This window comes from Plectrocnemia conspersa, unplaced genomic scaffold, assembly GCF_051122295.1.
Source record: "Plectrocnemia conspersa isolate PC_06_02 unplaced genomic scaffold, ASM5112229v1 ptg000006l, whole genome shotgun sequence".
NCBI lineage: Eukaryota > Metazoa > Arthropoda > Insecta > Trichoptera > Polycentropodidae > Plectrocnemia > Plectrocnemia conspersa.
In genome coordinates this window covers 22032501-22049071 of record NW_028277170.1, presented here as the reverse complement: position 1 = coordinate 22049071, position 16571 = coordinate 22032501, and the positions used below count along the sequence as shown (strand labels likewise).

At 33.7% G+C, this 16571-nt stretch overlaps 2 protein-coding genes and 2 long non-coding RNA genes across 4 annotated transcripts in view; all 4 read left to right on the top strand.

The window, feature by feature from the left end:
• The first annotated feature begins 411 nt into the window (after positions 1-411).
• On the top strand, positions 412-4403 carry LOC148234528 (uncharacterized). The gene is made up of 6 exons (XM_088187488.1): positions 412-481; positions 1401-1624; positions 1888-2035; positions 2126-2288; positions 3557-3747; positions 3892-4403. Exon 6 carries the CDS (start codon positions 3898-3900, stop codon positions 4330-4332), a length of 435 nt encoding a protein of 144 aa, XP_088043614.1. The 5' UTR covers positions 412-481; positions 1401-1624; positions 1888-2035; positions 2126-2288; positions 3557-3747; positions 3892-3897; the 3' UTR covers positions 4333-4403.
• An 867-nt stretch (positions 4404-5270) lies between these two features.
• Positions 5271-6811, top strand: LOC148234527 (uncharacterized). Its single transcript, XR_015809988.1, has 3 exons — positions 5271-5500; positions 5593-5662; positions 5725-6811. It is a non-coding gene; the product is annotated as an uncharacterized LOC148234527 (long non-coding RNA).
• A 1598-nt stretch (positions 6812-8409) lies between these two features.
• LOC148234526 (uncharacterized) lies at positions 8410-10072 on the top strand. The gene is made up of 2 exons (XR_015810028.1): positions 8410-9421; positions 9514-10072. It is a non-coding gene; the product is annotated as an uncharacterized LOC148234526 (long non-coding RNA).
• A 193-nt stretch (positions 10073-10265) lies between these two features.
• Positions 10266-16571, top strand: part of RN-tre (USP6 N-terminal like RN-tre) — a 13367-nt gene continuing 7061 nt past the window's right edge. The window contains exons 1-4 of the mRNA XM_088188165.1: positions 10266-10501; positions 14201-15029; positions 15105-15340; positions 15416-15477. Of these exons, the coding sequence (XP_088044291.1) occupies positions 10362-10501; positions 14201-15029; positions 15105-15340; positions 15416-15477 (1267 nt within the window). The 5' untranslated portion in view covers positions 10266-10361. The remainder of the gene's footprint in view (positions 10502-14200; positions 15030-15104; positions 15341-15415; positions 15478-16571) is intronic.

Below are 16571 nucleotides of genomic sequence, written 5' to 3'. Positions count from 1 at the left end.
CAACAAACATTTTAATGAAAAGAGTTAATCTCTATGTTTTCTGAATCTAATTAGTGGAACCAGATTATTTTTTATTAATATTTTTATTGATGTCTTTTAATTACAATACTACAGTAATTATATATATATATATATATATATATATATATATATATATATATATATATATATATAATAATTACAATAAAAATAAATTTTATTAACGACATCTGTGTCTCACTATACGTATATTTTTCTCATCACATATATATATAATTTTTAAATAAAAAATAAATAGTTTTACTGCCACCTATGGGGTATGTATATAAAACTTTTCGAAACTATTAAATCAGTGATTCCTAAAATGGGCGCTAGAGCAATCCAGCGGCATAAAGAAAAAATAGATGATAGGAAATTTATATGAAACCTTTCGCATTTGTTTCATCATTTCATTTGTTGTGTAACAAACAATTAAAGTCGACAGGACCGGCGCTAGGGCAAGGTGAGTGTGACAAACGCCTTAGGCCCAGTGCGATTTTTTTTAGCATATTTCGATTTCTAATCTATCCAGATTTTTTTTTTTAAATATGTCATTTTAGTGAAATCTTACCGAAATACATTTTCACTGGTAGATGTATTTTTTTGACAGGTGCTAGTAAAATTATATGATTTCAACTTTTCCATATATATTTTTTTTCTCCATTATTACACAATCCGTTTATTACCAATAAGTGATTTTTGTAGCCATTTGTCTTTTCTTTCCTTTAGTTAATAAGAACAAGGGAAAAATAATAATATGTTGGAAGATACCCAGTGTAATCTTCCTTTACTTGTTCTATTTTTTTTAACATACATACATATATACATATGCATATACACATAAACATACATACATACACATAAATATGTGTGGTTTAGTTTTGTTAGTAGTGTAAGTTTGCAAGGTAAATATTAAAGGTATATGTTATTTTGTTAAATGATTAGTAGAGTTTATTATAATATATTTATACGCTGAGGTCTACGTGTTTTGAGTTTATTGCCACGTATTAACACTAGATTTACTGACATTAAATGTATGCATTTTTTACTGAAACCCGTCATTTTGACGTATATATTAAAATTACGTTTGCTGTAATGAAACTAGTTAATTTTATATTAAAACAATGTATTTTTATTCATTCTTTACAAAAACAATGTATTCTTATTCATTTCTTACATTTCTTACATATAATATTCATTTTGAGTGTACATTTTCCACACACATACTTATTACACTTATCACAAATATTATTAGACCTATTTTTTTTTGCAAGACTTCCGTATATTGGAATTTACGGACGGTGAACTTGAACTAGTAGCAGGTATATCTTTGTGGTCATTAGCTAGTTCTTCAGCCAATTGAAAAATATTTTTTTTTCTAGATATATTTTCTCCAGTGACCTCTTTATACAAAATCCATGCATTGATGGCTGCTAAATCAAAGATGTTATAAGATCTTGGCCTATCTCAGTCAAGTCTAGAATTTCCGTAATACCGATGATGTAATACATATAGCACGTGACTCGCTGCTCAAAATTAGGGCAAGCAGAGGAAGAACAATGGGTCCTTCCATAATCCGTCAATTTGACGGGTTTCCGTAAAATAGGTATATACCTATTTTTACACCACATTTCCGCAAAATTAAAAGTCCGATAACAAAAAAGGATAGTGATATATTTGTATATCATTGTATCAATAATAACCAACATACGTTAATGCAGATTTTTAAAAATTTTTTTTCGATTTTTCAATTTAAAAAGTTAAATACGTCAAATTGACGGGTTTCGTAAATCTAGTGTTCCTTAGCTAGTTTATTAGGATGTACTTTTAGTCTTTTTATGTAGTTTTCACACAGATTTTTTATTACAGTTTGAACACTTTCGCACTTGCAGTTTCAAGCAATGAGCTCGTTTGGAATATCCCACGGAGCGTTAACTAATAGACGGAGCACTTTGTTTTGGAACATTTGTGTAATATTTATATTTGCCCTGGAGGAAGCACTCCAGACCTGAACACCGTAGGTCCATACTCGCATCATTATTGTTTTGTATATCAGTATTTTATTTTCTAATGATAATTTTGAATTACAACATGTTAATCAATACAGCTTACGAATCTGGAGTCCCAGTTGCTCACTCTTGTTCCAAGTGTGAGATCTCCAAGTCAAGACCCTGTCACGGTGAATCTTTATGAATTTTGCGCTGGTTGATGCTGGGATTGCTTTGCTAATAAAAACGACCAGAGGATAAGTTTCCCTGTTTAACGTGAAGGTAAGATAGATAGATTTGTTTTCATTGGCTTTGATCCTCCATTTCCAGAGCCATTCTTGTATCTTGGTTAAATGGTCTTGTAAACTCTTTGCTACTACTTTCGGCTACACGTCTGATGCCATGATAGTTGTATCGTCTGCAAAAGTTGTTATTCTTGTGCCCGCTGTGTATAGCAGATATAGTACAGGTCCCAAAACACCTACTTGTGGTACACCTGAAGAAATCGGGTACAAGTCCGCAGTAGACTCCAAACTTGAAAATTATGATCACTTAAATATGATTTAAATATTAAAAATAAATTATGAGGAAGTAGTCGCTTGATTTTATAGAGAAGCCCTGGATGCAACACTTTGTCAAATGCTTACTGCGTAAATCAAAGGATGAGCGTATATAACATTAAGCATGACACGACTATCTGAATAGCTCTGTTGTGTGTAGATTAGGAGTTGCTTTTGATAATAATGTCTGACTTTCAATAAGAGCTTGTTTATTAAAGTCTTATTCATGATAACTACAATATTACGTTGTTTAGTTGCTTACTCATCGGAGCTAAATTGTGACAATACTAAAATGATACAATTGTAGTAAATATTTTTTTTAGAATTTTTTTAAATTTGTAGATATATCTACAAATTAAAAAAAAATACGTTAATTTTGTGTAAAGATTTGTAAATTTGTTGTTTTTAATCATAATTAGGAATACATAGACTTTAAAATTATTTTAGTTATATGATATATTATGATTTTAAAACATGATTTCTTGACAGTGAATCTTTGTAGGTATTTTTAAAAAGTAAAAATTTTATTTTATCAAAAAATTAAATATATTTATGTAAAAAAATAGCAATATGATTTTAAAAATTTAGTTTTTAAAATGCAAAAATGACAATATTTTTAACGCTTTCTGTTACATTTCGCAACGCGATCCACTTCTAAAGGCAGATTTTGGTCTTGTTAACCACAGACTTCGAAGTGCCTGTAATGGCTGCTATTTTTCTTTCGGAATGTTTAGTGTTCAATAATAATGTCTTCACTTCTGCATATTTCCTTGGTAACTAAAGCCCCTGGAAATGAACTATCTTCGCAGCATTGTGTAATATAAGTTACTAAATACCTTACAAACTTATTTGTCGTTTGAATTCAAAACATATTAATCTCGAAGATAAGCCACTGGAGTTTCTTGAACGTTTACACGGCCGAATCGTTTTCTCACACATTTTATTAGATTTGTACAAAGTATGCAATAACATATTAATTTTCTATTTAAGTAATCTGCATAGACGTGGTGCATCAACATGTTGAGCAGGGTCAAAATGTTATCACATCGCTCAGTTCTAACAAGGCATGTAATACAAATGTATAGGATATTAATTGCATGATCCTGAATAATATCGCTCAGTATAATTTCTGAAAGCTCTGCCTTCGGGTTGCATTCAAGAATTACCGTATACTTCTGTTGGTGAGTTATGATGTCGTCTCATATACGTTAAAAAACATTTTAGCAATTTATACAGTGATACAATATATTGTAATATAACTGAACATATTAGAATACTATCTAAACTTAATACAATAATGATATTTGTAATAAATATATTTTTAGGTCGAAATGGCTCCAATGGCCATCATTGAATCTCAAGATGAGTTTGACATTCATCAAGATGGCATATACGACGGAGATGAATTGGAGAATGAGGATTCTCATTTGGCTATTCAAAATTGGATGGACGAACTCGAGAACGATTTGTCGCATAATGCTGACGAATTATCCAGCTTAGTAGATCTACTGCAGTTTAACGTAGAGAACGAAATTGCGACGCCTACCAAACCTCCCGTCGAAACCCCGGCCAAAAATGAAGAATATATTTTGTGGCAACTCCAGTCGCAAGACGAACTACTTGCTAAAGTAATAACATCGATCGAAGAAATGCTGGAGGAGATGATTCAGAACAAGGAGTATTTTGCGACTTGTAGTGAAATTAAACTCACAGTTAGCAAAGAGAAAGATGGAAATGCGAAAATAATTGTACATTTTATAAAGTAATACAGAAGGGTCAATCACATATAAAACAATTGTATTATGATATTCAGTTTGTAATAAAATCTCTCACTAAATTTTATTTTTATTAGCTATATAACGCACTTTATGACAAGCACCCACACACATATATACACACACACATACACATATGTTTTTAAATGTAAAATGTTTTTCGGTACTTTTTAATTATATCAGCGCTACACTTAGAAACCAAATTGTTATGAACACTTTCTTTGGTTTTTGGCTCTCACACATGCGAAACAGTCTTACGTTTTGCTATATGAAAATCGATAACACTGAATAACACACGACGACACTGATAAACAGTTAATAAATATTTTTAATGGATTTTGGCCAGGGCTGTGGAGTCGGAGTTGGAGTTGGAGTCGTGGAGTCGTGGTGTTTTGGCCGGAGTTGGAGTCGGAGTTGGAGTCGTGAAAAATGAGCGACTCCGACCATTTTTTTAAATTATGAAATTTATGATTTTTTAATTGCGTAATAATGAATGTGTATAGCGTATGAATATTAAACGGGTAGAAGAACACCAAAAATACCTGATAAAATTAAACTTTTTTGAGTCGGAGTCGGAGTGGAGTCGTGTTGTTGGTAAATATCGGAGTCGCTCATTTTTGTTGGAGTGTTTTTTTTAACGACTCCACAGCCCTGATTTTGGCGATGGCGATAAAAAACTAAGTTTTGAATTTAAAAACGTATTTATGTAGCGAAACGTTGTTGGCCACTTTCACAGACGTTAGCGCCAAAAGCAGTAAAAATGTTCATAGCTATGGGTTTTTGAGCATAGCGCCGACAAATTAAAAATCTATATTTGTAATTTTTTTTCTGCTACATTACTCTTATTATTATTTAAAATATTTTATTAGTATAAAGTATATATCGATATATAATATTATTATTTTTTTATGGCCGAATGTTATGTTGTTATGTATTAATTTCTGACGTTTTATGGTTGTCAGTTTGAAAGATACGCAGTCACTTAACTCAGCAATCGCTTTGCTTAAGCCGCGTACACACCAAACAAATCTCGGCCAACGATCGACAATCAATCGCTTCGTTCGCCGAGATTTCAATGGTTGCCGTTCGTTGCCCTTCGTTGGCAACAGCGTAGGGCTGCCATTCGTCTGGGTACACCGGGACATGTCCCGGTTTTGAGGTCTGTGTTTCAGTGTCTCTGTACGAGTCATTTGTTCCGGTCAATTTAAAATTTACGCATATTAAAGAAATATTTTCTAAAAATATTAATAGGCGCATGCACATTGGCAACTCCGACAGAAGAGTGAAGGCGAGAGAAGAATGGATGAAATAAAATGTTCAGGTAAGGTTCTATTTGGTTTTATTAAGTTGAATCGCTCATTAATCTATATTATTTTATTTTAGATTTGGTACAGACGCATCCACAAAAAACATCAAATTTTGCTAGTCAAATGGAATACTGCAACGGTGTTTCGTGGTACTTCCTCATCCATACAAGATGACACAATTCAAGCAATTGGTGCTTCGATTATGTCAATGTGCAAAAACGATTACGAGTGCAAAAGGTTAACCTTTTCCGCCCAAATCAAATTAAAAAATAAGTGAAAGTTTTGTTGCGATTATTCTTGATGAAACTTCAAATGTAATGACGAAGTCACAGTTCTCAACAGTTTTACGTTTTGCTTATGAAGGTGAAGTTCACTAATGGTTTATTGGCTTTACAGACATTAGTTCTGATAAAACAGCTGCTGGTTTATTTTGCCACGTTGTAAATATAGTTAAAGAATTTCAAATTCAAGAAAAGTTGTCGGATAGGACAAGTGTAATGTGCGGGCATTAATGGTTTGCAAGCCAAGATACTCGATGTTTATTCATTGGCTATTTTTACACATTGTTATGCACGTGTATTGAATTTAACATTTCAACAAGGACTTTCCAATATAGAAGAGAGCAAATCATTCTTTCAAACTTTAAATGGAATGAATATATGATTTCCAAGAGTATGTAGCTAGAATACTTCATTCTATAGCATCTACGAGACGGAAATATACATAATATTTAAGTAGCACAGTTCAACAATACAGAAATGAATTTATAGACTTTTTACGAGACATCCTGAAAAAATGTGAACTATGGGCCCCGACATCGTAATAAAAGCGCAAGGGTTTCTTAGCGGTTTGGAAAATTTTCAAACAAGAAAACTTCATATATTTTCGTAGATAAAATAGCCAAACTAGTATTAACTCTTCCTAGTAGAACTGGTTCAGCAGAACGTTCATTTTCTGCTCTGAAAAGAATCAATACTTGTTATCGAAGTTTGCAAGACCAGGAGAGACTATGTGGCCTAAGAGTGTTTTCAGTGGATAAAATACTTATTATGGAATTAAAATAGATTTGCACATTTTACTACAACGTATTTGAAAAATTTATATATATAGAACGAAAAATAGAATTAATATATAAATAATAATAAAATTTGTTTTAACTTGCACTTTTTTTTCATTTTTCATATACAACACACCCAATATCCACACCCACTGTACGCCATTAAATAATAGATGTGTATGTTGGAATTCCGATTTCTTCGCACAAGACTTTAAAAGCTCAGGAATTAAATGGATGAGTCTTGATGAAACTGACAACTTTAACCAATTCATCAAAAGTTTTTTCTAATCTGTTGACATATTTTTGCAGCAATAGATCCAAACGAGTTGTTAAACACAATTTTATTTTTGGTTATAAAATAATTCAAACTATTAAATATGGCTTCATTTGTAGTACACACAGATACTCCATCAGGAAATAACAATTCCTCTTGTATTTTATGTTCAAATTCATATCTGATAAATGCTAACAAATTAGCATTATTAGAGAGGTCATTGCTCTTATCCAATTGTGGTGAGTATTATTGCCCTTTGAGCACTCTTCAAATTATCTGTTCTTTTATATTATATGACATATCTTCTATCATATTCTTGACCGTATCGTTCGATAAAAGTCAAACTTATATATTTTGTAGACTTAGCCCCTAACATGGTATTCGTTCTACTTTTGCAGCATGAATAATTAGTTGCTCTGTTATATTATGGGATATTCCAGCTTTTGCTATTAGTATGGATACTTCATATGATTTTTTACTGCTTTTTTATTGATGAAAAGAGTCGCGGTCTTTTGCATCCGAATGATAAATAGTTATCTTGTGAATACAAATGATAAATAGTTATCACGGTGAGTATAACCCTTCATTCACACGGATTCGCTTGTGTGTGTACGAGAAAGAGGTATATACTCACCATCTGTCACTAGTGCTAATAACGTAAAAGTAATTTTATTTGTATGTCAAAGTGTTTCGCAGACCTTCAGAGGCTAAGAAATTATTAGATAAAGTTAATCATGCTTTACTTGTGAAAAAAATATCTAATTTCGGGTTTTCTAAAGGTCTCATAAACCTATTCCAAAATTACTTGACCAATATATATCAGTTCGTCAAGTATGAAAACTCTTTTTCAGAACGATATAAGACCTCTACTGGAGAACCTTAAGGATCCAACTAGGGTCCATTGCTCTTTCTATTGTTTATCAATGACATAGAAAAAGCAATGCATAATTCAAGTTTTTTAATATATGCAGATGACTTGAAAATTTTCAACAAAGTGTAGTTGATTTCGGATTCCCTCGACCTCCAGAAGGATTTCAATTCTTTATGGAATTGGGTTTGCTATGACCAATTGCGTTTCAGTGTAAAAAAATGTCACTCAACTTCATTTTCAAGGTTGTCGATACCGGCGGAATATTCCTACTGTCTCGGCGGATATATTCTAGACAGATCTTCCTTTACTAAGGATTTAGGTGTGACTTTCAAAGAACGTTGGAAATTTAGTCAGCACATTGCAGAGACTCACAGCAGATCGTTTTTATCTTAAGAAATGTGTGCTACTTCAGGAATACTTTAGTGTTGCGCAATGATGCTCTAGTCCACAGCATACTAGAAACTAGCTCTATTATTTGGATTCCAGGGGTAATGAGTCAAGGTAATGAATTAAAGCTGGAAAAAGTACAACGTAAATTTCTTCGATATTTATACTTGAAGGAATACGAGTATTATCCGTTCTTGTTTCCCAGTGCTTTTATTTTGGGAGCGTTGGAATACGTTTCTTTGTCAATTCGCAGAAGTGTTTATATAATTAAACACTTCTGGAATTTGCTCAAAGGCATCATAGATAATCCTTCGGTGCTCGAGCAGCTCCAAATGTGGGCTCCGGAAGGTAGTTATAGTTCTCGGTCGCTCGCGTCCACTGTTCTTGCCTGTAAAACTCTTCTCTGGCAAAGGCCGTTCGTCTGCTCAATACTGTACATAAAGATATTGACATTTTCTTGCATACTTGTTGAGGTAATTTGTGTCTGTTTTTATCTTGTTTTCGTGTTTTTACTTATGTGCATATGTGAGTATTTATATGTATATGAATTTGTATGTATGCATACGTATATTATATAATTGTAATATATTTTATACTTTTGGCAATCGTAGCGCATTAGGTTAATCTGGCGAAACATTATAAATCACAACTTATAAATCAGTAGATACTGTTATGAATCAAGACGAAGTACTAAATTATCCAACTGAATTCTTGAATTCACTTGATTTAGCTTGATTGCCACCACACATCATAAACTTGAGGATTGGTATTTCTATGATTCTTCTTAGAAACAGTGATCCACGCAGTCTTTGCAATAGTATCATATTGGCAGTCAATAAATTGTTAAAAAATGTCATCGAAGCAACAATTTTAACCGGCAAATTAAAGGAAGAAGATGTGCTACTACCACGCATACAAATAATTCCAACAGATATGCCATTCCTATTCAAAAAATTGTAATTTACAAATAAACTGGCTTTTGCAATAACGATAAAAAAATCACAAGGTCAATCGTAACGAGTTTGTGGATTGAATTTGGAGAATCCATATTTTTCTCATGGTAAATTATACGTTGCATGCTCCCGTGTAGGAAAACCAAACGATTTGTTTGTATATGCGCCAAATGGAATCACCAAAAACATTCTATATTCCAGAACATGATCTTGAAGGCAATGATCTTGAAGGTAAATAATTCATTAATTTCAATTTATTTAATACAAATACAATTAATATTGAAATTATGTTGTACATTTTATTGTTTTCGTAAAATATCCAGATAACGTTAAAGTTGAAGAAGAAGAAAAAACACTATCAAAAACAAAACAGCGATGAATTATACTGTTATAATCGTACTTCGAAGCGCCACGTTTCAAATCATATCCCCGTGCAAAATTGACCAATCAGCGACGAGCTTTCCACACCCAATCGCAGAAGGGATTTCCCCCACCAATCCGTGCGCCTGGCACGCGACTCAACGACTATATAAGGAGGGTCACGGCCGGCGTACATCACTCTTTCTTGGGAATCCAAGCCGGGAGGAACTCTCCCTCTACACTTCACTCATCTTGGGATTCCAACTAGGGAGGAATCTCCTACTTCTAATCAAGAACTTCAGAAGGGAGGAGTCTCCTACTTCTAATCAAGAACTTCAGAAGGGAGGACTCTCCTACTTCTAATCAAGAACTTCAGTATGGGAAGACCTCTCCCTCTTCAAGGAACCGTCCACGTCCAGGAGGAGTCCGGAGTCAAGATCGTCCACGCGTCTTAGCTTCGTCAACCAACCACGAGCGATTTTTGTAGCGACTTAATTCAAAATAAAAACATTTCAAACGACATTCTCGCCTATATTTATAATACCATTTATAACAATACCACTATTTAATTAATATAGTTTTAATTGAATAAATGAATTGATATCAAACTTCAATTGTATTTATTTAATTCATAGACATATACATGTATTTAAATATAGCAATAGCGAAGCAATGCCGGGTCCGCTAGTATGTATATATAAAATAAAGAGTAATCGCCGTTGTTATTTTGTGCGGTGGCAACACTGTATGCGAAACTGTGTCGGCCGGGGCATGGAAGGCTGCCCGGATTTCGGTTCGCTGATCCTCTGAGATGGACGAAGAAGCGCTCGTGGCCCGCTCGGCCGAGGAGCGCGAGAAGCTGTTCCAGCGCTATGATCGCGGCCGGCTCAACATGGACGACATCGACCCCTGGGAGGATCCCGCCTTCGAAGTTTACCACACCACCGACAGGTGTCAAACTCGATTACCTACTGCTAGATCACCTTTTGTGGTCTGACTCATCCATCGACGCCCTATTTCATTTATATGTCATTAAGACTTCTGCATTCTCGAGTCTGAGGGTGGCCTTGCAGACAAACTACCCCTATTTCCATTTTTACTTTACCCTTTAAAGGCCAAATTATTTTAATTTTAAATTCAGAACCGTTATTAGTTGTGAAAGTTATTGTACTTAACGTATCGTATCAAATCTCGACCCCCAGAAGGTTTTCTTTTTTTATGTATAAATTTTAAAAACTTGTTTTATACAACTTGTGTATCAATCACATTTAGTTAACCATCGCAGAATTTTATGCCAAATCGATTTGTATGGTTTATCGCCATATATATGTATCATATCATCCAAGCTTATTCTCCGGATTGCGTTATCTTGGGCTACGTAGTATCAGTCGCTGACGCTGAGTGCTCGGAGAGCTTCAATTCAGATCGCACTTGCAGTCTACCTGTGCTCCTATTCTTCTTAGGGCAGGGATTGGCCTACTTTTTTACCCATTAACCCAAAATATATTGATTTGAGAGGTAGAAAATAATATATTATTTAAATTCAAAAAAGTTTATTAAATCTCTTTTACAAAGAATATAATTATAACTATAAAAGTAATTAAAAATATATCCAATAAAATCAGAGATATTATTCATATTTAGAATCTGGATCAAAAGCAATAAAATCGTGCCATCATAGTGGAAACACTTACAGTCTATTTTTTTTAAAAGAGTCAGTACCGAGCATTCCCACTGCAACGGCGCTGACACAATTTTATTGATTTTGACGGGAATTTTTGCCTCCTGAGAAGTGATAATTGTTTTTGCACCCTCCTATTGAACAAAATTCGGTTTGAATACACTTTGACCAATACTCTTATATTTATGGCAAAATTTAGGATAAGAAAATGCACCCCCCAAATGACGTCCCTGTGTCTTAAAAAAATAAATACGAAAATTCATCATGTACTTATTCTACAAAGTCATGTTGCACCTCGGAAAAACGACCGTTTTAATTTTCATCTCACAATGTGAAAAAAAACACATTTATTTTTCAATTTAATAAAGTTTGTGAGAAATAAAATTAGCTTAAATACATAATTTTATTTGAATTTATGTTCAATAACTTACTATGTGTTGTATATAATTTTTGAAACAATATTGCCGTACATATAGATCGGAGTCATTAAATCGTTTATTTGTGTGGAATTGCATGTAAATTAATCACCAAAATTGATGGAAAATTTTAAATACATAATTTTATCGAATTTATTGTATGATACAGTGAATAATTATATTACGAACAAAGTAATAAACTTAGATCAAATTTTAATTAATCTCCTTTAAAGTACTCTCCTTGCCTAGCGATGCACTTATCCAAACGCTGATTCCATGATTGGAAGCATTTCTGGAAGGGTTCTTTCGGAAGGGCCTTCAGTTGCTTCGTTGTGGCCCTTTCAATATCGGGAATGGTGGCAAAACGTTTTACTTTTAGCAGAGTTTTATTTTTGGGAAGAGCCAGAAATCGCATGGTGCTAAATCTGGAGTATAAGATGGATGTGGACAGACAGAAACCTTTTTTTCGGCCATAAACTCGCGGATCAGAAGCAAGGTGTGGCACAGCGCGTTGTTGTGATGAAGGAGTAAGCCATTGGCCCATTTTCATCTCTTTCTCCGTACATCGTTTTGCAAACGTTGTAGTACGTCCTTATAATATTCGTAGTTTACAGTGGTTGCTCTTGGAACGAATTCTGTTCGCACTATGCCCTCACTATTGAAAAAAACAATTGATATGATATGATCTTGATATTTGACTTTGACTTATGTGCCTTCTTAGGGCGAGGAGAGTCACTCGTTTTCCATTGGAAATCCTGCATTTTCATCTCAGAGTCAGAGCCATACACCCAACTTTCATCTCTAGTTATAATTATGACCATGAAGTCCCTGCATCAAGACGATCCTTTAATTCCGTGCAAACTGACACACGATTTTTCATCTGTTCGCCAGTCAAAAGCCTGGGAACAAATCTCGCACTCACTCGTCTCATTTACAAATTATCAATTAAAATGCTTTGCACGGACCCGTACAAGATGTTCAGTTCTCCGGTAAGCTCTCGAATAATTAATCGCCTGTTTGAATTGAGCCATTTTTGAAACTTTTTTGAGGTCGAAGGATGTCTTGACCGTTGCTCGTTCCTCACCTCATTTTCGCTTTTAAATCGCTCATACCACTTGTAAACAGTCTTCAGAGTTACCACATTATCGCCATACACTGAATTTAACATTTCATGAGCTTCTTTGGCACTTTTTTGCAACTTAAAACAAAACTTATTGTTAACGCGTTGTTCGAAATCCATGATGCGCGTCAGACACGGTAAACACGGCCTCACTCTTCCGGCTCTGGAAGCCGGCTGACAAGTCATAACTTGTTCAAACTTGACACTAACTATCTCAACGGATCAGGCTATCAGACTTATTACTTCAAATGGATGTAGCGTTAGCAGTTGCTGTCATAAAAGTTATTCATGGGGTGTTCAATGTTCTGAACAACGCTCGCTCGCATCTAACATGTCCGAGATATTTTATAAAATATTTCTAAAATAAATAATTTATTGCCTATTTATATGAATTTAAAAAATATTTTATTTTGCTATAATATTTATTAAATTCACACAATAGTCTTATATTTTAATCGTGTAAAATTAAATGGTCAGAATTTAAATCAACTTTGGGTCAAAATAAAAATCAATTCTCGGTCAGAATTTTATTAGCACCATGGTCGGAATATGTATTAATTCAGAATAAAAATAATAGATTGTCAGAAATAAAAATAACACATGGTGATAATAAAGTAACATGCTGCCACAATCACATATTTTATGCAGGAAACTTGAAGTTAACCTATTTTATTATCTCATTCCAATCGTGGTACTCATATGTATATGCGTCACTGCCTTTTGAACAATTGTTTAATGAAATTAAGTAGTATTAAAAAATAGAAAAACCCTTATTAATAATTATATTATAATTTTTAATAATTAATCAATTATAAGCGCATTAGTTTCCAATTTTAGTCTCTCTCTTTGTCTTTTCATCCCAATCGATATCTGTTTAGCCGCTGGTGGAGGCTTCACATATTTAAGTCTAATAGGTAAATCTATTACATGTTTGTCAACACAAATCTTAACATTTATTATAAATTATGACCGATCCAATTTAGATTCTAACCAATTAATATAAATTCTGACCATTTAATATTTATTCTGACCTTTTAATATAAATTCTGACCACAACCATATTAAAATTCTGACCTGAAAAATGTGATTTAATTCTGATCTTCCTATATTTTTATTTTGACTGTATGCATTTTTTATTCTAATCATTTGATATTTATTCTGACCCTGAATAATATAATTTTGACCATTCATTATTTTAATTATGATCATCCTATATTTTTATTCTGTTGTATGCAATTTTTATTTTAACCATCTGATATTTATTCTGATTCTGAATAATATAATTATTACCAGGTTGTTAAAAAAATTCTGACATTTAATTTTTCTGACCATTTAATTTGTTGTCAAAATTAAAAAAAACTCATATGCTTTATTAATTAATTTTTGATTAGCATTTTGTCAAAAACTACATTGAATTCAATTTATGTTTACAGGTATGGATTCATACATGATAAACGATTGCCCCAGAAAGCCGATTCCAAGGCCGTCGAAACCGAGAAACAGAGAATTAAAAAGTGGCTCAAGATGCTTAAGAATTGGGACAGCCCGGTTACGAGAGGAAAACTAGACCGCCGAATATTTAAAGGCATTCCTAATTCTTTACGCAGTCAGATATGGATCAAGCTGCTCAATCTCCAGCAAGTTAAGAACGACAACGTAGGCAAATACTCCGAAATGTTGAAACTAGCGCGCCTATGGTCTACTGACGCCAGGCAGATAGATTCCGACGTAAACCGGCAGTTCAGAGAGCACATGAATTATAGGCAGAGGTATTCGATCAAACAGCAGTCACTATTCAATGTTTTGTGCGCCTATGCCATGTACAATATGGAAGTGGGATATTGCCAAGGCATGTCGGGGTTAGCTGGCGTTCTTCTAATGTACATGGACGAAGAAGAAGCATTCTGGGCACTTTCGGTGCTTTTAAACGATAAGAAATATGCAATGCACGGATTGTACATCGAAGGCTTTCCGAAATTGACGCGCTTTTTGGAGCATCATGACAAGATTTTGGTGAAGTTCCTACCGAAGCTCAAGATGCATTTCGATCAATACGGTTTAGACGCGATATTATACTCTTTGAAATGGTTCTTCGTATGCTTTGTCGAACGAGTGCCGTTTAGTTTGTGCTTACGGGTTTGGGACTTGTATTTGCTATATGGAGAACGCGTAGTCACTGCCATGGCGTTCACCATATTGAAAATGCACAAGAGGACGATATTGCGACTGAACGATATGGATCAAATAGTCCAGTTCATACAGGTGGATTTACTATTATTATGAAGTGTAATATTCGATTTGAAAGTTAAATTTATGTTTATTTATTTTAATTTTCAGGTACAATTATTTAAGGATTTTGGTTATTCAGATGACGAGGCCATCGACGGCTTGGAGAACAACATGAAGGAATTGAAGAAAGCGAAATTTGATTATCCGGGACCGCCGCCGCCCGACGAGCTGCCTAAGAGGCCACTGGGACACTTCGTCGAACCGGACATTAGGGCCAAGATCGGTAGGAGGGCGGAGCAATTTTCAGAGACTGAAAAGCAGGCGAGGAGTAATGTTGTCATGAGGTGGTGCTAAAATTAATTGAAAAGCATATTGGTGATTGATTTATTCTAATTAATATTTTTTGTTTATTTTTTTAGGAGAGAGAAGGCTGCGGTAGAAGTAGAAGAATATAGAGCATCACAAGCTGATACAAATTCAGGTTTGAAATTGTTTATAAAGATGTACAATGGCGGCCAACTAATTGGTACACTTGTGAAATTTTGGTAATGTGCTACATTAAATGTAAATTTAGCTCAAAACTTTTACAATTGATAATATACATAAAAGTAAATTTAGGTAGAGGTTTCACATATTTTAGTCTAATAGATGAACCTATTACATCTTTGCACATATATTTTTTTAATAATTTGGACAAATGCACTGATCACTTGCCCGATATTCAATAGGAAGATCAACGACCCAATATTTGAATGCCACGTTTTTAAATTGATTGGAAGTGTTCCACTTCATGTCTCTTAAATTTAATTTGTCTTTCCTTGTAATTTTTTTTCTTCCTGCTGTGCAAAAATATGTACTTTAGGAGTCGTCACTATTAAATACATTTACATTGGACTTTGTCCATTGATAGCCTTCAGTCCACTCCTCAATTGGATAGTTTTTGTAATTTGAAAAATTCTCAATCCATGTACATAATCTAATGAACATTTTTCCAGTGATATCAACGATATCCCCAAATATCTCAGTAAAGACAGCAATGCTTTAATCTTCTTTACTATGTTTCTAGGCATATGTGCTCAACACATAATATGTGTTTTGTCTGCTCCAAACACATTCTCATATACATTTTTTTTATTGAATTGGACGCGTCAGAAATTAAATAATCCAGATTAATTTCTTCGTTGTTGTTCTTCAGTCCAGTTAAAAGAGATTGAAATACGAATTGTAAATCTGACATACTTTTGCCAGAACAAATAGCCATTCCTGTCGGATATCTATCCATATCGGTAGTCCCAATAACAATAACGGACATGCCTTCCCATATCAGTTTATATGTAGCATCTACGTGGATATTATTTTTTATTTTTGAGTTCTTGAGTAATCGATTAGTCGATATAAATATTCCAAATTGTGGGTGATTTTCACTTTTAAATTTCTTCTTCGTTGAGATATTTGACATTGTTTTGACACAATATACGAAGTATCATCATTTACAGGTATCGTAGAATGTTCTAAGCACCATTTTTCCAGTTCATCCAAACTAATTTTGCTTGGACCATTAGTTTGGTGCCTTAA